The 20,860-nt window shown below is 39.8% G+C and overlaps 1 protein-coding gene across 1 annotated transcript in view; it reads left to right on the top strand.

Moving 5' to 3' along the window:
• Positions 1 to 20,860, top strand: part of LOC132910481 (palmitoleoyl-protein carboxylesterase NOTUM) — a 32,795-nt gene that overhangs the window by 8,959 nt on the left and 2,976 nt on the right. Inside the window, exons 2-6 of the mRNA XM_060966216.1 lie at positions 18,570 to 18,936; positions 19,281 to 19,341; positions 19,468 to 19,691; positions 19,875 to 20,084; positions 20,439 to 20,715. Of these exons, the coding sequence (XP_060822199.1) occupies positions 18,570 to 18,936; positions 19,281 to 19,341; positions 19,468 to 19,691; positions 19,875 to 20,084; positions 20,439 to 20,715 (1,139 nt within the window). The remainder of the gene's footprint in view (positions 1 to 18,569; positions 18,937 to 19,280; positions 19,342 to 19,467; positions 19,692 to 19,874; positions 20,085 to 20,438; positions 20,716 to 20,860) is intronic.

Genomic DNA, 20,860 nt, shown 5'->3' with positions numbered 1-20,860 from the left:
TTCGAATTTTTTAAAATTTCATATCTTCTTTTTGGACTACTGAACAGATTGTTCTATTGTATTTTCCATATCACCATTATGCTTTACAAATCTTAATTAACTTACATAGCATATTTTACAAACAACGTTTAATACGTCTCGTTTACTATTCATATAAAATCTAGATCATCACGTATTATCATATTATAGTAAACAAAAATATACACTGTGGCTACTTATTCCTTTTGGTATTGTTACTGACCTATTGACAGTCAATGTAAAATTTTCGGCTAATCATTCTGTGGATCGAGTGGAACACAGAGGGTTCCGGTTTCCGGTTGGACGATGAAAAGTGTGACACGGACGGATTTTTCTGGGCCAATAGACGATTTATTCGCGTCACCGGACTCGGAGCAGAGTGCTGTTGCGTGGCGAGCGCCGCTTTATGCAAGACGTAATTGATGGTTCTCGGTTCGTTATGTAAGCACCATGGTAGCCGGGACAATGACGCCAGGATGAAATCGCGGGTCTTGCTTCCTGGTAGGATACGTCGATCCTGCGGTTGATATATATTTGCTTGGTGCTATATAGCTATACTTATATATATATATAGGTTGTTTTGATGATGTATATTTGTTTTATGGATGACTTGGTAATTTTTGGGGATGGTTTTGATTAAGATTGATTTGTATTCATATGAAAAATGTTGCTCCTAAATTTAATTCTTAATTCAAATCGTAAACTTGTTCAGAAATGTACCGTAGTAACTATAATTGAAGAAGGGTGTTCATCTAGTAAACTCCCAATTTATTTTTTTTTTTTTTTTTTTTTTTTAATATTCCCGTCTTCGTAAAATTTCACTCCATTTCTCAAATCCTCCTAATACGATAAATATTTTTATATTTTCACGAACCTAACCCAAAGCACCTCTAAAAGAAAATACTACTTTTTCTCGACAAATTCGTCTCACCAATAACCTTCAAAAATTTAATCTCACCGAACGAACTTCATTACAATCACCTGAAACGTAAACCGTGAAACCAACGAAGCACGATTCGAGCATGGTTGGATCGATGCGAGGGTAATCCAGTCTTGGAGTCGGAGCATCGGAGTTCCGTGTCCAGCGAGGGAATCCCAAATCTTCGTTGGACACGCGAGTAGGCACGCGTCGTTCGCAGGAAATCGGCGTCCGTCGCTAGAATAGCAAGCCGTATGCGGACCATCCTCCTCTACTTATTTGCTGCATTCGTTCGTCTTTCTCGACATGTTCCTCTCCTCTTCTCCCTTGAACTGTCGGTTTGTCCCAGCGCTGGTTCGCGGGACCAGAGCCATGCGCGCAGAGTCGTCGTGGCCGCAAGTCATCAGTCAAGTCTTTGAGGTCGGCTTGAAGCTCTCTCGGGGCCCGCAGAAAAAGGCCTTTTGCCGATCTGCCTTGGCGGTGAGATCAAACGCTCCTCCTTCTCTGTCCTTCTTGTTCGCCTCTGTTCCTCTTTGTTCCGCGTACTCGGTGAACCGACTGTGCGCCACAGACCGATATACACGGGTGTACGAACAACGAGCGGGCCACGAATGGACGAAGAAAGAGAGTTAAGATAGGGCGGGGGTGGTAGACGGTGGTGCACAGTGACGGGCCCATCGAAGGACAAAGAGATTTGATACACTTGGAAGCAAGGGGATGGTAAATATTAGGACATCCCATAAACAGTACGGTTTTCTCGAGGTTCATTGGATTGATGCACACATGTACATATTGCTCCTCGAATAAAGCTTTGCCGAGGATAATAAAGATTTCTCGAGGATGAAACTAAATAGGTTTTAAGGAGAAAGGAAAATTAGGAAAAGGAAGAGTGAAAGATAGGATGTGTATGTGGATATGGAAAAGGTGAATTCAGAAAGTGAAAGTTTGATGAGGCAGGAATGGATGAGAGACGAAGGTGAGATTCAGAATTGGTGAATTTAATGAGGGAGAAAGGGAGGCTGATAGAGGGTAAAGGATTGAAGGTTTGACAGAAGATGCTGAGGATTGGGAGATACAGAAAAGAAAAAGGATTAGGTGGAGGATTCGTGGATTTGATAAGGGTCGAAGAAGATACAGGATGTAACAGGTTGAAGGTTTGACAGAATAAAGAAGAGGGATAGTGGATAGATGATAGAAGGCAAAGATAAAAGTCATAAAAAGATAAAAATCAAGGAGTACTAAATCAGAAGGATTAACTTGAAACTAGAAAAAGAGCAACAGTATGTATATTTCAGTCGATCGAATCGTTAACCAAAAAAATAGACACAAAGGGCTAACGTAGAGAACGAAGTCCTTTACTTTTTATTGTAATGGAAAAACAGTGATATATATAATAAATGTTTTAGAGGAATGACAAAAAATTTATATCATCTTTAGAGAAGTATATATATGTACAATAATGTTAGAAAAAATTTGCGTGAAGAATTATATGTTCTATAGGTATGTACAGTATTTTATGGGAAACTTTGGTCTGTACCGATACTTATATTCGTCACTACATACAAAGAAGGTTACAGATATATGACAAACGATAAAAAACGGTTAAATAAACAAATAGAACAAAAAATGATCGAAATAGAGAGGAAATGACCCTAAGAGGGGAGTAAGAGGGAAGCGGCAAGAAGGAGACGAGTAGCGAACAAAGAAGGAAAAGGGAACCGATAGAAAGAATCAAAGGAAGCGACTGGTCAGAAAAGCGGTAGTGACGCTGTCTTTGAGGAAGTAAAAAGAGACGAACGGTTGAATAAATACGCGTGCCCTCGCTAACCGTTTGCAAATTTGTTGAGGCGCCCCCTCAAAAGCCCTTTGACTCGATGCAGCTCTGGAGAATCGCTTCTGCTTCTCTGTGACGATGAACCTGCTAAATCGAGGCGAAGATTCACTTCGAAATTCGACAAATTGTTTATCACTCTTTGAGTAAGGGCGAACGAAAAATTTTGGAAATAATTGGAACATCGTAGGACACTTGTAATTAATTATACAGAAATATTGAAAATTTAACCACAAACTTATTAAAAGCACAAAGTGCTTAACATTCTATGCTAAGATCTTTTAAAGAAAACATCATGCGAAGCGAAATGAACTCTACAATTTTGGATAACCATTCTCTCAAAAATTTAGCCACGAATCAATAAAAACGAAAAATCCTCTAAATAAATCGGCATCCAGACTAAGATATATAATTTCACAACGCTCCTATTTACGTACAATATATGTAGTTGGGTGATATAGGTCGATCTACGCGAATCAAATAAGAATTTCGTTTTTGGAGAGCGGTAAAGTCGAACAGGCAGGACTATCAGGTCCCCGGAGGCTCTGTGTCCACGTTACAAAAGGCTACAGCGAAACTTCGTCACGGAGCAACTATGAATCGCATTATCGATTTGTACGGCGGAGCGCTGATCAACGCCAAGAGAACCTTTGAAGTGCGCCGAAGTTTGTAGGGGCTTCCGGAAAGCGTAAGGATGCAGCAAAAGGATCCGCGTGCGGACCGAGCACGCGTGAAGAATGCCCGTGAGCGGGGGAACGGAGAGAGAACACAAAACAAGGAGAAAGATAGGTCATCGAAATAAGCCCCCGTAAAATGATTGGCCTACGCAACTGCTACTACGTTGGGTTCGATTTCATCTAACTCGCCTCACGGCCACGTTCGATGCCTCTTTGTTCCACGTCGTTTTCGTAACACGACGTTGGGAAACTGACGTGCTGTCCATTTTTCAGTAGGATTTAAATTACGGCACGGTAAGTCAGGAAAGTCTTCGTATATCTTATAACAGGGCTATTTTTATTATTCTTCCTAAGGATAGCAATTCAAGTAGGATGTCGAGTCTGTATAACTTGAGACGGTAGAATTTAATAGACACTATTAAAATACGGATGGAGTTTAAATGTTTGATTTAGTATAATTTTATTACCTTCTGTATATTTCGTGCTCCGTACGAATAAAGTATTCAAAGAAAAAAAGGTATTTGAAGAGATACAAATAAGAAAGAGAAGCGAGAAGAACACCAGGGATAAAATACATTTAAACAAATTTCACTGCGAAGATATACGATGTACAAGATCTACAATGTAGAACGTACAAATAATGAATTCAACTAATTTTATCGCGAAAATTTTTATTTTTTTTTTTTTTTTTGTTCTTCAGATGTACGAAGATATTTATGAATGACTATATATTAGTACGTATCTCGTTTATTAATACGAATAAAACGATCGAAGAAACATGCAGAAGTCAATATCGAACAATTTCGTAACAATTGGTACTCTTCTTGGTAACAATTGGTCGTGCCAAACAACTTTATTATACGTAACGAATCTTACTTATCAAGAATAGTAATAAAATTTTTATCTAAAGTCTAAATTTAAATTAATATCCAAATTGAAATTGAATTTCTTCGTAGAATAAACTTCAAAGGCAATTCTTCTTAGGGGAGTTTTGATTTCAAATCCGCCTGGTATTCGCACGCAAACGCGAAGAGAAGCCTATGTACGTACTACTCGAGGAAAGAGAAGGTCCCGCGTTCGCAAAAACGTCATTTCCGCTGCGGTCGATTCCTCAAACGACCGGCGATAATCGATCCTCCGTTTCGCCTCCGAATCAAGGCCATCGTCGTCGGACGGTTCTCCTTCTGTTCGCGATTTTTCCGACTCTCGTTTATTACCGGCTACGAGCAACCGGCCGGAGGAATAACGACAGAAAAAGCAAGAAGACCGAGTTGGAGGAAGGGGCAGAGACGAGCAAAAGGATGTAAGAGTGCGAACGTGTATATACGCTAGGCTTGCCGCCAACTGGTATAAAGAGGAAGGGAGAAGGAATTGTGGAAAGTGGATGAGAAACGAAGAGGAAGACGGTGGAAGATTTTTGCCAGGGAAGAAAAACAGAATCCGGCGCGGTTGGCGGCGCGAGAGTTAGCAAGAACGCGGTGTAGGCGGCACATCAAAGGCGCACCTCGGGCGTGAACGAGCGAGCGGGCACGCGGCTCAAGTAGAGAGCGGAAGACACCGCCACCAATCCTACCACCATCCAATATATTTACTCCGATGGACCACCGCTACCATTGCCATCACGGCCACTAGCACCGCTAGCAGTGGCCGAGCCAGCGCCACCAATGCCACCACCATCCTCTACCACCGTAACCGACAGTCACGACCACCGTGCAATCACCACACGCTCCCGATTACTTTGCACACTATTAGTACCCGATAGGTTTCTTCTGTGCACCATAGTCTTTATATTTTTATGAACCTTATCTTGATTTTTGGCAAGCGGATGGAACACTAGTGTGGGATGTGAAGGCATCATGTTGAGGAAGTAAGAATTTTCTCGATGATGTAAAGGGGAATTCATATTATATTTATATTATTGATACAATATCGACAATTATGTACAGTATTGACGGTTGTATCGACGATACGTATTGATCCTTTTAGTTGAAAACTTTGAAATATTAGCGATATATTTTGATAGTTTGAGGGCACCCTAACGGCGTAATGTACTTTTTCATAATCAGCAACGTAGAAGAATTGTGTCAGAAAAGACGACATATGTATTAGTGAAATAATTAGAATACAATCGGGAATTCTATGATACGGAAGTAACAAGTGCATAGAGATAGAAGGGGAGACATTAAAAAAATCTCCATGTAGAATCAGATATGTATTATCGTAGAAAAGAAGAGATAAGATAATTCATTATTTTCCTGCAACACAATAACATTCACAGTGAAACCTTCCAATTACTAAGGTTCAATAAGAGTTTCCTAAAAGTATTTTATTATTCTTGTCGAAAGCATATAATTCCTATTTCTGTATTTCCTAAATTAAAGATGCAATCTTATAGACTAGTATCACTCTGGTTTATGTATCGGAGACTTAATTATCGATGTTGCTCAAAGGATCGAGAAGCTGAGTATACATCTCCAAAAAGGAGAAGACAATCGATCGAATCACGAGCTAAGCCAATTAGTACATCTAGGTCGATGGCACAATAGCACAGAGAAATCTTCGTAGAATATAAATGTCCTCGCGATTACGCGGCATAATGAACCATGAAGCGCGTTAGAGAAACGCATCGAAAATCGTGAGCGACTCAAAGACTGTCTGCTTAACATACAGATCTCATCTGGAATGAGAGAGAGAAAGAGAAGAAAGGAGGACAATTCTGTGAACGCTTTATATTTCGTCCTTCTCGGGACGTTGTTGAGATTTTGGTAATTTCGGCAATTTCCTGCGGCCGGAAATCGCGACAGCCGCTGCGGTTTCGCAGCATGAAATACCCTTTGAGCTGCGGCTCGTGCAAATTGCGGCTTTAAAGCGCACCGAGTGGTCATTGCGTACAAAGTAATCATCGGCATTGCGTCCCGTAGAAAAATACTGCGATCGCAGCTTGTAATTTCGCGCGATTTCTTTGGCACATTTTTCAACTGCCACGAAATCGCGGATGGCGCTGGATACTTTAGAGGAATCGTTTCGTCTTCATCCATTCAGAAGAACTTAATACGATTGAGAATGTAGAATTGTTCTTTACGAATCTATTTTTCTTTAGATTTTTGCTTTACTTAATTATATATATAATTATGTATCCCCATTTATTACACACAAATATACTACGTACTTATTGTGGTAACAAGAATTTGTGTGATCGAAGACCAAGCGAATATTTACGCCACAATATCGATAGCGAATAAAGAGCAATTCGGAGAATATACGAATAAATTAATTATACAATGCACGGTGGTGCCATGAAGAAACTTGGCTGCATGTAGCAAGAATGTGTATTATGCATGTGATATCTACAATAGCATAGTATAATTAAGAAATAACAGTTTGGTGCCAATTATTGAGAGTCACACGAAACTTTTTGAAAACTGTTATTGTTACTTTATTATTAAGTACAGTTTCGTTTACTTCATTTTACATTCAACGAGTAAAGATCTCTCTATAACCCACCGTTTCTACAGAATTGTAAACATTTTCACAACAAAAAAAAATTCCGTAACGAACACGCAGCTCTCTAATATGTCTGAACAAAAAAGTCTCTTTCTCCTTAAACTCTAACTTATAAGCGTACATTTACAGAGCACCACCTGCTCTGTTGACTATCGCGTATCATTAAACCGCTGTACGCTGTATTTTTTCTTGAACACCCTCCATTTACTCCATCAGCTTCAAACGGCCGCGCCATTAAACGAACCTAAATGTCTTGCACAATCCCTTAATTGCACTGATATCCTTGCATCTTTCGAATCTGCGCTGTTCGCGATAGCGATCACAACCGGAATAGTACCGAGTTATTCCGGAAAGGGATAAAAAGAAGAGCGACGTATTTTCGCGATAAATCCAAAGATTTCTTCGTTCGATATCGTTTTCAAAATATAATTAATCGTTACAATCGAATTTCGCGGAACTCGATAATTAGCGTGTAGCTCCGATCGCGAATAGATAAAAATGCAATCGCGAATGAGCAGTTGAATAGAACAGTGGTATTGCATCGTATTGTATTTTAGAATCATCATATTATTATTATTTATGGTAAATAGATAAACATTATTCATAATATAGATGGTAGATATCATTCTGACAGTCACTTGACTGACGTGTAGACGTAAATTACTACGAATAACCGCGTATATTCAGATCATTTATTAATACCAAGAAGTCGATCGAAGAAATATGGCACAATTAATATCCAATTTTTTTTTCATTACTAAGAGACGTCTAAAGGGTTGGTGTGCAAAGTAGGCCAAAGGGTTTCACGCAAATCGAGAAAGTTCAAGGGAAGTGCGTTGATCCCAGTCTCGCTGAGAAGCAAAAGGGAAGAGCAACCGATAAATTAGTCGGCAACGGATATCTCATTCGCTTTTCCATGGTTCGTTCGAAAGGCGCACGGCGGCCAAAGACGTGGCAGGCTAAGGCGAGGCGAGGTAGGGCTGCGGCAGTCATATTTCAGCCCTTGTTAGGCCGAGGGGCCCCCGCCGAGACGGGATGGGGAGAAAATCTCTTTGACTCGCCGCTCCGCGCCTTAATCCACTGGTGTATACCCTATCTTGCCACCTGCTCCCTCTTCCTTCCTCTCTAACCCCCTCTTCGCTTCCTCTTCCTCTTCTTCGTCTTTCTCCTCGTCTCTTCTTCGAGTGCCAACAAGCTGTGTGTGTTCTGTTCATGGTCTATCTGCCTCTATCCTTCCACTTTCTCTATGTGTCGTGCGTTGTGCGTCGACTTCTCTCTCGTTCAAACGTGTAGCGCAGTTGATATTGTCTTTCTTTCTTTCTATCTTCTTCTCGTCCTCGAGTCCTTCACCATAAATTACTGAGGATATCACAGCGTGCCTCATCTACCCCTTCCTACACGAGCACACGCTCGCTCTTTCTTTCTCTGCCTTTCGATCTATGGGCATTCTGCCTTGTTCCGGATATGTATACGCGGCGACGCGTATTTACCCTCGTTTTCCAGCGACTTTTGGAACGTACTACCATAAGTGGTGTATGTTTGTGACGTCGTCCGGTTAATCATAAAAAATGTCTATAAATTGGACATAAAGGTGGGCACGTAAAACGTCCATAAAATTAGTCCAGTTAGAAGGTGTCAATATTCCTGAGTGTGAAAGTTAATGGTTAATGGTAAGTGGTATACAGATTTTCAAAAAATGAAGTTATGCACGTAAAATACATTAACCCTTGTATGTTTTATTGTATACTTCCTAAGTTGTTGATTAAGTAAACTATGAATATACTTGTTTTCCGTGAAATTGACCTCAAATTTTAGTGTCATATCTTTACCACCGAAGAGGATATCAAGAGGATTTAAAAAATTATATTAAAAGATGTTTGTTCCTCAAACGGTTAACAATCAAGGTTGAAATTAAATTTTCACCCGTTTTACTTTCTCTCGAAAAATCTCGTCAACCAGTTACATAGAGCATAATAAAAACAATTCGGCAAACTTTCTCGCGGAGAGTTGAAAGATGGAGGAGGCGTTTAGCGAAAGCACCTGCCTGGTATCTCGTAGCGAGATCTCGACGCAGCGTACCGGTGCAGTGTACGCGGCTGCCGGTCGTTTCGCGTGAAAATCATCGTCGTCGTGTGCTTTCCGAGTTCTGGCGAACGTTACGAGGCAACCATTCTCGAAGAAGGACCGAGCGTCGTCTCGTAACCTCGGCTTAACGAGGCCATCGACATCCCTGTGAGGGCTCGAAACTCATCGTCCGGTCGAGAAGAACGCACGATCGACGCTTGAAAACGTATCTTTGGTACAGGCACGGATGACGGCGCGTTTGAGATGTTCCGCGCACATGCTTCTCTTCTTCTTCTTCTTCACCGTGAGGTTGTCGGTCTCTTTAAGCGGCGCGCCGCTCTCTTCCGCCAGAAGATACGCGACCGACTCCATCGATTGAGCTGTCGACGAGGATAGATGTTGAACGAACTAGAGACGGACTGGATGCCTGGCCTAAACTCTCTTTGCTTAGCTACCTGTCTTCTGCTTTGCTGCTGTTGCCGTGAAAAATGTGATTCGTGCCGTGTTGCGTGTTAATAATCGAAGTTTGGATCTTGTTATTCGATCGTTGTTAAAGTAACAATTCTAGAAGAGTGACTAGGATGATCTGAAGTCTTTTCGTTATTTAAAGAAAATACAGGGAAGAGTTTTTAAAAAATCATGTAGTCGATGGAAGTGTACGAATATTTTAAGTAGTAGCATGTTTCTTAAGACGTATACTAAAACATTTGTGTAATATTCATTCCATTGTAGCACCCTTGAGAAACATTAAATTAGAATGATAATAGTGTTAAAGATATTAAAGACTCAGCGACAATTTAACGACTTTAAAGCTGTTAAAACAAGGTATAACGACATTCAGTGCTTTTGAATATTTATCGTTCAATTGCACGAGACTTTAAATTCAATATAGAAGTATATATATACATATATATATATATATATGTATGTATATATACATAAACACCATAAATTCAAAAGGGAGAAAGTTTCTTAAGATGGTGCAAGAAAGCGTGAGTTAGGGGTGCGACAGCTAGTCAAGTAAAAGATACAAGATATTCCACTCTTATTTGTGGTAAGAGAATTTTGATGAAAGATATATAAAATTCTTTTTAAAATCTTTTAAATCGTATTAATAGAACGTGATAATTTGCAACAGGTATTTATGGTGAGACTCTTGGTCTAAGATAATTTTTCAGTTAATAATCTTCGAGTTATGCTCGTTTGTACATTTGGAATGAGAATTAGATGATCGGGAATCCCTATAAATTATCTTCGGTTTAGGTTGCAAATTTTCGATCCGCTGCTGCTGCAATTATCGCATCCATTCATTAATTGTAGACCGAACAGCTAAGCATGGCATGAATCATTCCACCGATACGGCTTATCTACTGCCGTGAATCAACATAGGAAATGCAACATTGTACTATACGATTATTCTTTTTCTCATTAATTCGTTCAACATTGCGACACATATATTCCCCGTAACGCTTCAAATGATTTGTGTGCCAATTTATAATCTTAAAACACGTGACAGTAGTGTACAAAATTATTCTAATACGTAAAGACCTTTCATCTTACTTGATCTTTCATAAATTCAATTAAATACGAATGAAATTTATCCAAAAAATTTACAAATTAAATATATAATTTCAATCTGCTTGCAGCCCGTCAGTTTACGGCAATTTCTAATATTCCATAATTCAACACAACAGTAGTAAAGCCAAGTTTCTAGTTAAATATTTTAATAAGCCGGAATACATAGGATGTAGAAATTGCGAGACGGCTTAATAGAAACGCGAGCAAACGACGTTAAACCTCCCCCTGGGGGAGCTGAAGTTGCGCGCCCGGCGAAAGGGGATGCTAAAGGCGGCTGACAATTGCAGTCAATCTTAGTAGAGCAGCTAACAGGTCTCCGAGCAGTAAAAGCGTTCACCAAGAGTCGCGCTGTAAGATCGTTAAACCCGCGGTAAGCTCGAAAGCACGCCACGGTGATTCGCCTCTCCCTTTCACTCTCTTTCTCTTCCTACCTTTCGCTTCTTTTCCTTCTCCTACGTTTGGTGGAAGCCCCGAAGAAGCGGCGGACGGTTCTGTGTGCACGCGGTTATGGTAATGCGAGGTTTGCGGTGCGTGTTAGCCGGCTGCGTGAGCGGCCCTCGTAATGGTAACGAGACGGTCTCTCACCATCATCATCAACATCCGGACGACGAAACACGATGCGAACGATCAACGACTGTTGCGGGTTCCGAGCCGCGGTCTCAAAGGTGCCGACCGCGATCCGTTCGCTGGCTATTTTTAACTTGTTTTCGCGTCCACCGAGTGGAGTACCGAGAGGAGAGAGGAAAGAGAAAGAGAGGCGCACCGGTGGCTCGTAAGCGTGCATTCGATGGAATGCCACGCACCACCGGCCACCGCAGCACCCGCGAAACGAATCGACCTTCTGGAAAAAATCGAGCCGCTAGGAAACGCGGACATCGTGACGTATAACAAAGGGAATTGAGATTTCGAGTGTCTGAGTCCAAGTGGTTCGGTGTAGAACCTTAAGGGTTGATTTTGAGACAGAAATTTGATGATCGTTTGGATGGTACTTCGGTCGATTTGAGGAAGAAGATTCGATTGGAAGAACGAAATTGTAAAGTTCGACATAGGGATGTTTACGTGGGTTTAGCGACTGCCAACGAAGGGAGGTGGGTAAAGAAAGGACTTTGAGAATTCGAATGTTTCTTCTTTCTTAAGACCAAGAGATTCGCTTTAAGGTTCTGAGGGAAAAAATCGTTTGGATGGTATTTGAACTGATTCGAAGAAAGTTCGATTCTGAAAAAAAAGTTGGATAGTTGAATCATTTTGAAAATAAGAAACTATAAGAATAACGAAGAGAATCGATTAAAGAGAGGATATTGGGTCTCGGAGTGTCCCTTTGAGTCAAAATGGTTCAGTGTAGACTCGTAAAAGTTGATTTTGAGAACGAAATTCGATGATTCTACGTCCCATCGGTAATTTGAATCGATTCAAGAGAAAAAACTGCATTCTGAAAATAAATATTGAATAGTCGAAATGGCCTCTCGAACTTGAAGAATTGAGCATGTATGGTAGAAAGTATGGTGAAATTAGATAGGAAAACTTCATGATTTGAAGCGCGTTCTGAAATGAAAGTTGGAAATTGAACAGAGGATAGTACTGAGAGTGAAATGATTATAAGATTAGAAACAAAGACTTCGGTGATTTTTGTTAACACAAATGGCTTAATTATTATGAAATTTTTATTTATTTCGTATATATTAAAAAGCAAAGTATTTTAAGAGCCATTGCAATTATTAGTTCAAACGTAAATAATATTAAAAAATTAGAACCAAAGTCTTATGAGCTCCTTTTCTAAACAGCTTCCCAACTAGCAGGTCAGTTTTTTATCTGACAAATGAAGATAATCTGTTTAAAATAGTGCGATTGATTAATTTTAACGAAACGTTTATGTTAAACTTCTATGTAACTTAGTATCTATAAAATAACGCTTTTCTATATGATAAGAGAATTTTCTCAGTTTTACGATGCTCCCTTCAGAACATACAAAAATTCAATTTTGTAAATGAATTCTTTGCATACATTTATGTACGGCGTCAAAGATTCTTTATGGATAAGAAGTTGAAAGAAGAGCTACGAAAGGATAGTGAAATTGGCACGAAGGATGCAGAAGACGATAAGCGGATTGCGCGCGGCTTGTGCGTTGTGAAATTCGATGGCGATATGGATAGATGGAATCGAGGGACGAAGTAACGAAAGGGTTTCCCAGAATATCGACAGCTGTCGGTTGGCGAAGCGTACGTTTGATACGGCGCGATTATTAAATTCTTTCTATTCAAAGGAGACGTTCTGAACGCTAACCTATAGAGAAATCTTAGTTTTATAACATTTGCACGAATAACCCTTTACTCTGCAAGCATTACGTATTAGTTTAGATTAGCTTAGACTTAGTTTTAAGCTACGAAAAAAATGAATATATAACTTATACGTTTCGTTAGAAAATAAAGAAATATCAGACAATTATTATTTATAATAAAGGTATATTTTGATATTCAAATACACGAGATAAAAATATTGCTATTTTATTTTTGACAAGAGGTTGTTTCGTTAGAAATATCCAAAATCGAGTACTCTTTATAGTATTTAATGGCTGGCATAAATATTTTCTTAGATTTCATTTCTGTGATTGCATTCGTAACGATATGCACAAACATTCGCAGTCTACTAATGTATATACTCGTAACATCTACGAAACACTCAAAAGAAATGACAAGAACATCAGCAAAAGATCTCAACTTCGAGCCGTGATTCATCTATCCGAGTTTCGGATGGCCGAAATCTTTAAACGCTTTACCTGCTACCGGAATCTTAGCAGTCTGAAGAAAGGGTGGCGGCCAGTAACAACCGTCACTTTGTCGGCCTTTGTCACGGGGATTATGCGCCGGCTGGCAAATTATGACGGACACCTTCACGCCCAGAACACCCTCTAATGCGCTGGTTGCGCAAGAGAGAAAAGGAGCAACCAGGGTAGGGTCAGAGAGAGGCAGAGAGAATGGCGAACTAGAGGAAAAAGGGAAGGACGGGAGAAGGTTTCCATAAGCACCGGGACAAGTTCTTTGAGATGCAGGCCCGAATTATACGTAGATCCAGGGGGATTATAAATTTAAAGGGGATGGAAGTGGATTATAGGGCGACCAGTATTTCAACCCTGCAGAAATTGATCGCCGGACGACGCCTCGTTCATCTCTTCCAAAATCTGATTAATCGAAGTAATTAGAGAACAAAAAGTTTTAAGCTCCTTTAAGTAATTTTTTATTGAGAAAATATAATATTGGAGTTGGGAATTTTGCACAAAATATTTCAATCTTGGACATCAAGTTAGGATTATGTGTAAAAATTTCATTTATCTTATACAGATACTACAACAGTACCTACGTTATAAATGATAAATGGTTCTTGGTCATTCAAATTATTATGTAGTATATACGTCATAGTTGATAAATTGTTCACTCACACTTTTCAATTTTAATAAGATGTTTAGAAAACGTTGGAAACTTTAAACGGTCGTAATTCGATGGCAGTGAATTCTAGTTACTTAGATCGCAACGCGTGCATATTTGAGACTTACGAGCATTAATCTCTATTTACACGCGTTGCTATTGTAAGTCTTGTTAAATTGATAGTTACTGTATTGCATCGAGGCTCTTCATTCTGTTCCCATTAATAGACATATGTACCGACATACATTTAGAGAGCAGTATAACTATCCATAAATGCAAGTAAGAAATTGATCGTATATTCATATTATTCACATTATTCATATCGAATACGTCGTATAATAAACTCTTATACACGCAACGAAAAACAGCATAAAAAGATCTAAAAATCATAAACTGAAACCTATGTTACTGCAACATTACAACCCCTTGCGCCACCCTTTTATAAGCGTACGCTCGTAACGTTCACTGGCGGCCACGCTAAACCGTCCAAAATTAATAGTGTAGACACAGGATCAGCAAACTAAAGTGACACGACCGGAAATTTACGTGTCACTATCGTTTTTAGCGAAAAGAATGCACCACAACGGTGAAGATTTTCTCTTTTGCTCCCCTTTTTTGTTCATGAAATTTTTCAGAGACACGAGGCAAAGGGTCGTCGGTAAAGGGCGTTCGTGCGCACGGACAGCTTGATTTACAGCATAATAAAGTGGTTACGCAAAGCGTGGGAGGGTCCGGGCTCGTGAATTTTATTTACGATCTGCCCGAAAGTTCAGATTCGTCGCGGTTTCTCAGCGGCGCTTCGGGCAGAACCTGCTCATAAAATCATCTGAAAGCGAACAGCGATCGCGTTCCAGCCTTGTAGGGATCGATTCTCCCCGCTAGAAGGGAAATTTTCCCCACAGTGAGACTGGCGAGAGTGTTTCCGCGATTTCCAGCGTCATCGAACTGTGAAACGTTGCTCAGGTCGAAGATGAACGAACCTTCCGGCTTTCCTAGTCCCGTGTAAATGATATTTACGACTTGGTTCGTCCGCTTCCACGACGACACGGCACGGATTAGTCTTGGTTAACGGAACTTTGATATATTCTCCCTCGGCGAGTGGAGGCCACTTGGAGCGTAATTAACGACGCAAGGTTCGTGAACGACTAGGGTGTCCATTCGGGTTTAGCTTCGATAACGAATTTTATGAGAGAAAGATGCGATTTTGTTTGATAAAACCTTTTCATCAATTTATCTTATGTCTTTTCAAAAAAAACTTCTGATTACTACAAAAATAACAATAATGATAGTAATGAAAGAAACAAAAGTACAATTTACAACTTCATTTCCTCGGATAAGGCTGAAAGTATCTTCGAAATGTACTTCGCTTCACGGTCGTACTGAAAGGAGTTCTTTCTCGACAGCGGTGTGTTTCGATACGTGCTCCAAAGCCGATCCGGTGTTCGCGGCCCATTATGCCCGATCATAATTGCGTCGCAACAACGTTTCTCCTTTCCAGCGTCCATAGCTGGGCGGCTCCCTTTCATCTGGCTCTGGCCGCCAGAACGAGCTTCTGTTTCCGAGGTGTTTCCGCCGTCGGCTACCGTTCTGCAACCTGGAACTTGATCCTAAGTAGCCGACATCGCGATAGAGTTGCTGGGCTGGGACGCTGGGACCAACAGAGAGAAAGAGCCAGACAAAGCAACTGTATACACGTGCGTGTTATACAGGGTATCCCGGTAATTATGAAACAATCAGCAAGGAGGCTATTTTACACGAGAAAATAAGTTGAAAATGTAAAATAAATCTGATACTCGTTCTGAAGAAAATTGGGTTTGAAAAGTTGTCAAGTATACTTTAACCTTTCTCATTGCAGACAGGACAGGAGTGAATAATTGGCAGAAGTTTATTCTACATGAAAAAATAAGTCAAAAATATGGAATACAATATTTTCCTAGCTCGGTCTGTTCTCAAACAGATAAAATTTGAAAATTTATCAAGTAAGCACGGCTGTGCTGGGCGAATTTTAATTAAACACGCTCGAACCCTTGTAAACAAGACTTCAAACGGACAAATTTTACCTTACATTTTTAGCTTATTTTCGCACGAAGAATAACCTCTTGCTGGTAGTTTTCTCGTACGCAGGTAGCAATTAGCCAAGTTCACGTACACTAAACAAATCTTCATATTCAATTTCGCTGAAAACAAAGTACCGTATGAAAAAAATGTTATTCTGTACTTTCAATTTATTTCTTCCTGTAAAATCGTTACCTTGCCGATCGTCCCACTATTACTGGGACACCCCGTATGTAAAAGAGAAAGAGAAAGAAAGATAGAGATTGAAGGAGGGGTTGTGGTGAAACGCACGAGTTATATTCTCTATAGTAATGGAGAGCAAGAGAAAGAAGGAGAAAGAGCGAGTGGCGCCGTGAAGAAACGACGTTTCCTCCTTTTAAATTATTCCTGGGGCCTGCTGCTCGTTTGTTACCGCGCCGTTCCGACGTTGTTATTGCTTTCTATGCCCTCACGGTGAAAATCCCTGTCGACGGAGAAATTACAGGCTTGTGTAAAGGAGGGGATCAAGAAAGGGGAGGGAAATTGGCCGATTTGAAATTGTTGCGCCTGGTCTCTCAGGAATGTTGCGAACGAGGTAAAGATTAGTATATGTATATTAGTGTATAGGTGAAATTCGAGAGATGGTTGGAAATAGTCGTTATAGTTAACAGCCCGATGCAGACAACTAGACGAGCGATGGCGACGAGTCGCGACGTTACACTGCGATTTTCTACTCGTGATAGTCGTGACGCTGCGTGATTTTTATCCTTGACAGGTGCAAATTTATATTTCTAACGATCCACGAGCATAAGATTCCAGTATTTTACGCTCGTGTGCGTTCTGTCGTTAAGAATATAAACCCGTGCCGAATTGCATAGTTACTATAGATACTAAATTGCAAGGATGTTGCATCACCGATTTGCTTGAAACTTTAGTTTGACTACAATCTTTGAGTTATTTCCACTTCGACCATATTTTTCCATCTATATTTTTCACTCGTGTTTTTCTTCTTATAAAAAGTTTGTAAATTTGAAAAAAATGTGAAAGATTTTTTATCAATCCTTACTCAACGAAGACTGGATCATTGTCATGAGTGTCGAATTTGTTAATAACGAAGAGAAGAGCCGATTGATATGGAGTTTACATTCATGTATGATGATTAAATTTACAATGACAGTATGTAAAGACGATAGTGTGTAAATGTAACTCAAAAAACACAGAATCGAAATGTTAAGAATTTTTTCATATTTTGTTCAAACTTGAGATAGTTTTTATTTAAGAAATATAGTTGAGTCAAAAGTGAGCAAAAAATGTAGCAGGATAAAGTATCTACATGATGCTTTCTATATATGCAAGGGAGCCATGGAAGCAAAAAATATTAATGCATTACTATCAACATCATAATGAGAATCTAGTTAAGATTCATCAAGCTAACGTATTAAAGTCACTGGCATGAATTCTTCGACATGACGGCACGTCCTTCGTTCGCCAAGGGGATCAAAGTGGTTGGAACAGGTAGCCTGTTTACCCCATCGTAAGATGTATTTGCCTAACAGGTTGAATAATGGTCATTTTCGAACTACGTGGGAGACCGACGATGAAGAGCTTATCTCCTTCGCTTGCAGTTTCTGCTCACTCAGCCACAGTATCTCCGTCGGCTCATTATCATAGACTATACGGTGCGGTGATTAACGTACTCAGCCGGAGTTTCCAGTTTATAACGCGGTCTCGCGAAACGGGATTCTCGTCCTTTATCTTGTTAATTTGATTTCCGACCACGTGCTCGAGATTGGAATTTTTTCAGCATAAACGTGTTAGGAATAAAATTCAAAATTGTTCAGTCCAGAAAAGAGCTTTTTATAAATTACGTGACTCTATTTTATCTTTGATAATGAAAATTTTGTACGACTGTGTATTAACTAATTAATTCTCTTAGTAACCTTCTCGTTTTAAAATCAAATTTGCTATATGAAGTGCAACGATGAAAATAAATAAATAAAATATATTTAATTTTCATAGTTGGGTTCATTTTCCTGCAGGATAATTCAGTGAAACTAATCAATTCCGTTGAAATCAATGACTTAGGGAATTACATGCTTTAACAAATTTTTAAATGTTAAATTCAAAAATTGAATGCTTGTACTAAAATTAAGAAAATTTTGGGACACGAAGTTGCTCAAGCTGGCTTCTAAGCGAATCAAACATGATATAGGATTTTCCAAATGGAAATTGCAGAAAAGAATAAAGCCATCGATACATAGAAATATTTTCCCAAAAATTTCCAAAGCTCGTTTGTAGAAAACCTTGTGATTGGTTACGTATACTCTAAAAAAGTATCGTGTTAACACCAAAGCAGCAAACCCACCAACTGCACAAACTCACGCTCTCATAACCAACAAATTCTTTCACAAACTTCAACTTCACCGAAAGCATTGTAAAAAATCGCACCAGATAGCAAGATTTGTTTAAATCATAGCTACGGGTAGTGAAAGTATTGTACCACGAATCATTCGCATCGATTTCAGATCTCAGTGTGCCTGACGGCTCTTATGCTGACGATAGCCGCCGAAGAGAAACCGATGAACACCGTTTCCGTGTCTTCTAGTACGGCAACGATCCAGAGCAACACGATCCAGAAATTAATGAAGATTTTGGAGAAATACGGTTTAGAAGAGCAGAGAGGCCTGAAGAGGGTCTACCTGAGCAACAGGTCGATTACATGCAACGACGGATCCCAGTCAGGGTTCTACCTGAGAAAGTCGCATGGTTCCAAAAGGTGGATCATCTATTTAGAAGGTGGCTGGTACTGCTACGACCATAAGAGCTGCAGAAACAGGTGGCTCAGGCTGAGGCATCTGATGACGTCGACTCAGTGGCCTGAGACACGCGACGGTGAGTAGCTTCCGTTGGAAAGTCGTATGTTCACCTAACTCGACACTTTCTAACGTTTGCAATGGAACGCTGCACCGTTCCGCAATCTTCTCCCTGCTGTCTGTCGGCTGTTTAACGAGTTTCGCGACACGTGACAACATGTCGTATTGCTCGAGGGGTTCGATTTCTCTCGAGCAACACACAATAAGGTTTAGTGGATATAGTTAAAAGGGGAGAGAAGTTCGAATAAGTAAGAGGGCGTCTTTTTTCAGATCGTTCGTGTACTTATGGATAGAAGAAACATTAAAATCAAAGTTATAGCATTTTAAGAACGATAACAAAGAAATTTCTCTAATTTATTGCAGTTGGTGGCCTGTTATCAGCTAATCCGGAAGAGAATCCGTACTGGTGGAATGCGAATCACGTGTAGGTATTGTCCATCTTGACCATATTTTTGTTCTCAAATGGATTAAAATTTTCTTACGATATTGAACGATTTTTGAAGATACGTAATCATCAAATTTTCATAACTAAATTTCCTTGTATCTCTAGATTCGTCCCGTATTGCACGAGTGACAGTTGGAGCGGTACTAGAGCTTTACCGAATGACATGTTCTCCTTCATGGGTGCAGAGATTGTACTGCAAGTGGTGCGGGATCTGATTCCTCTTGGACTTGAGAACGCAAGCTCCCTTCTCTTGGCTGGTAGTAGCGCTGGTGGAACCGGTGTCATGTTGAATTTGAATCACGTGCACAGCTTAGTTCATCATAATCTGGGTGAGTTACATTTTCTCTTCTCTGTATTTTAGAACTTACTTAATGCAATATTATGATAAATACGGATCCATGTTGATTTGAAAGATCTATTAGATCATTAAATTTGCGAATAAAAATATTAAATATTATTTATATACGTTAATTAAAATTTTTTATTCAAATTTTTACTACGACGAATCGCAGGATTGAAACATATCGCGATAAGAGGTGTGTCGGATTCGGGCTGGTTTCTCGACAGGGCTCCCTATTCACCAAACGGTTTGTCGCCAGTTGACGTTGTCCACAAGGGGATGGAACTTTGGAAGGCTCGAATGCCGCACAATTGTGTCAACAAGTATCCAAACGAACCGTGGAGGTGCTACTTTGGCTACAGACTATATCCGACGTTGACTGGTAAAGGAACTTCCATTTTACCTGTTTATTCTATTTATTATATTTTATCATTTCGCCGTCTCAGAGGACCATTTCACATCGAACTGTATTTTGCTTTAAATTTGCTGAATCTAAGACGAAGATGCTTGTTTCGAGTACAATATAAGATATTTGACAAAAAGGCTAATCATTACGCAAACTTCATTGTAAACCAATTGAACGAGAAAAATACTTGTTCTCAAAAATTCAAAGGCCTCTTTCTTAGAATAGGCCTCAAACTTAGAATAGTCAAACAATAAGAATGATTGCTGAATAAATTTCGGTGTAAAATAATTAATTGAGGAAAATGTTTGTTTTTCATTTTCAAATTCATAGCGCCGCTGTTCGTTTTCCAATGGCTGTTTGATGAGGCGCAGATGTCGGCGGATAACGTGGGTGCACCAGTGACTAAGCAACAATGGGATTATATACACAAGATGGGTGACAGTCTGCGACAGACATTTGAAAACGTTAGCGCGGTCTTTGCTCCGAGCTGTATTAGTCATAGCGTTCTGACGAAGAGAGATTGGCAGTTGGTCAAGATAGATGAGATTTCCTTGGCACAGGCGTTGCACTGTTGGGAGCAAATACCGATTGGGAACCGTCGAAACAAGTGAGTATCAAGTCTTTTCCAAAAATAATTTTTCCAAGAATACAAAATACAAAAGGTAACGAAGTATTCTGTATGAATCAAATTGTACTATATTATTCGATTGTATATGTTTACGTAAGTTATTTTTATAAATATTTTTATGAAT

The sequence above is a fragment of the Bombus pascuorum genome, chromosome 9 (genome assembly GCF_905332965.1).
Source record: "Bombus pascuorum chromosome 9, iyBomPasc1.1, whole genome shotgun sequence".
NCBI lineage: Eukaryota > Metazoa > Arthropoda > Insecta > Hymenoptera > Apidae > Bombus > Bombus pascuorum.
This window is presented reverse-complemented; position numbering and strand designations above follow the sequence as displayed.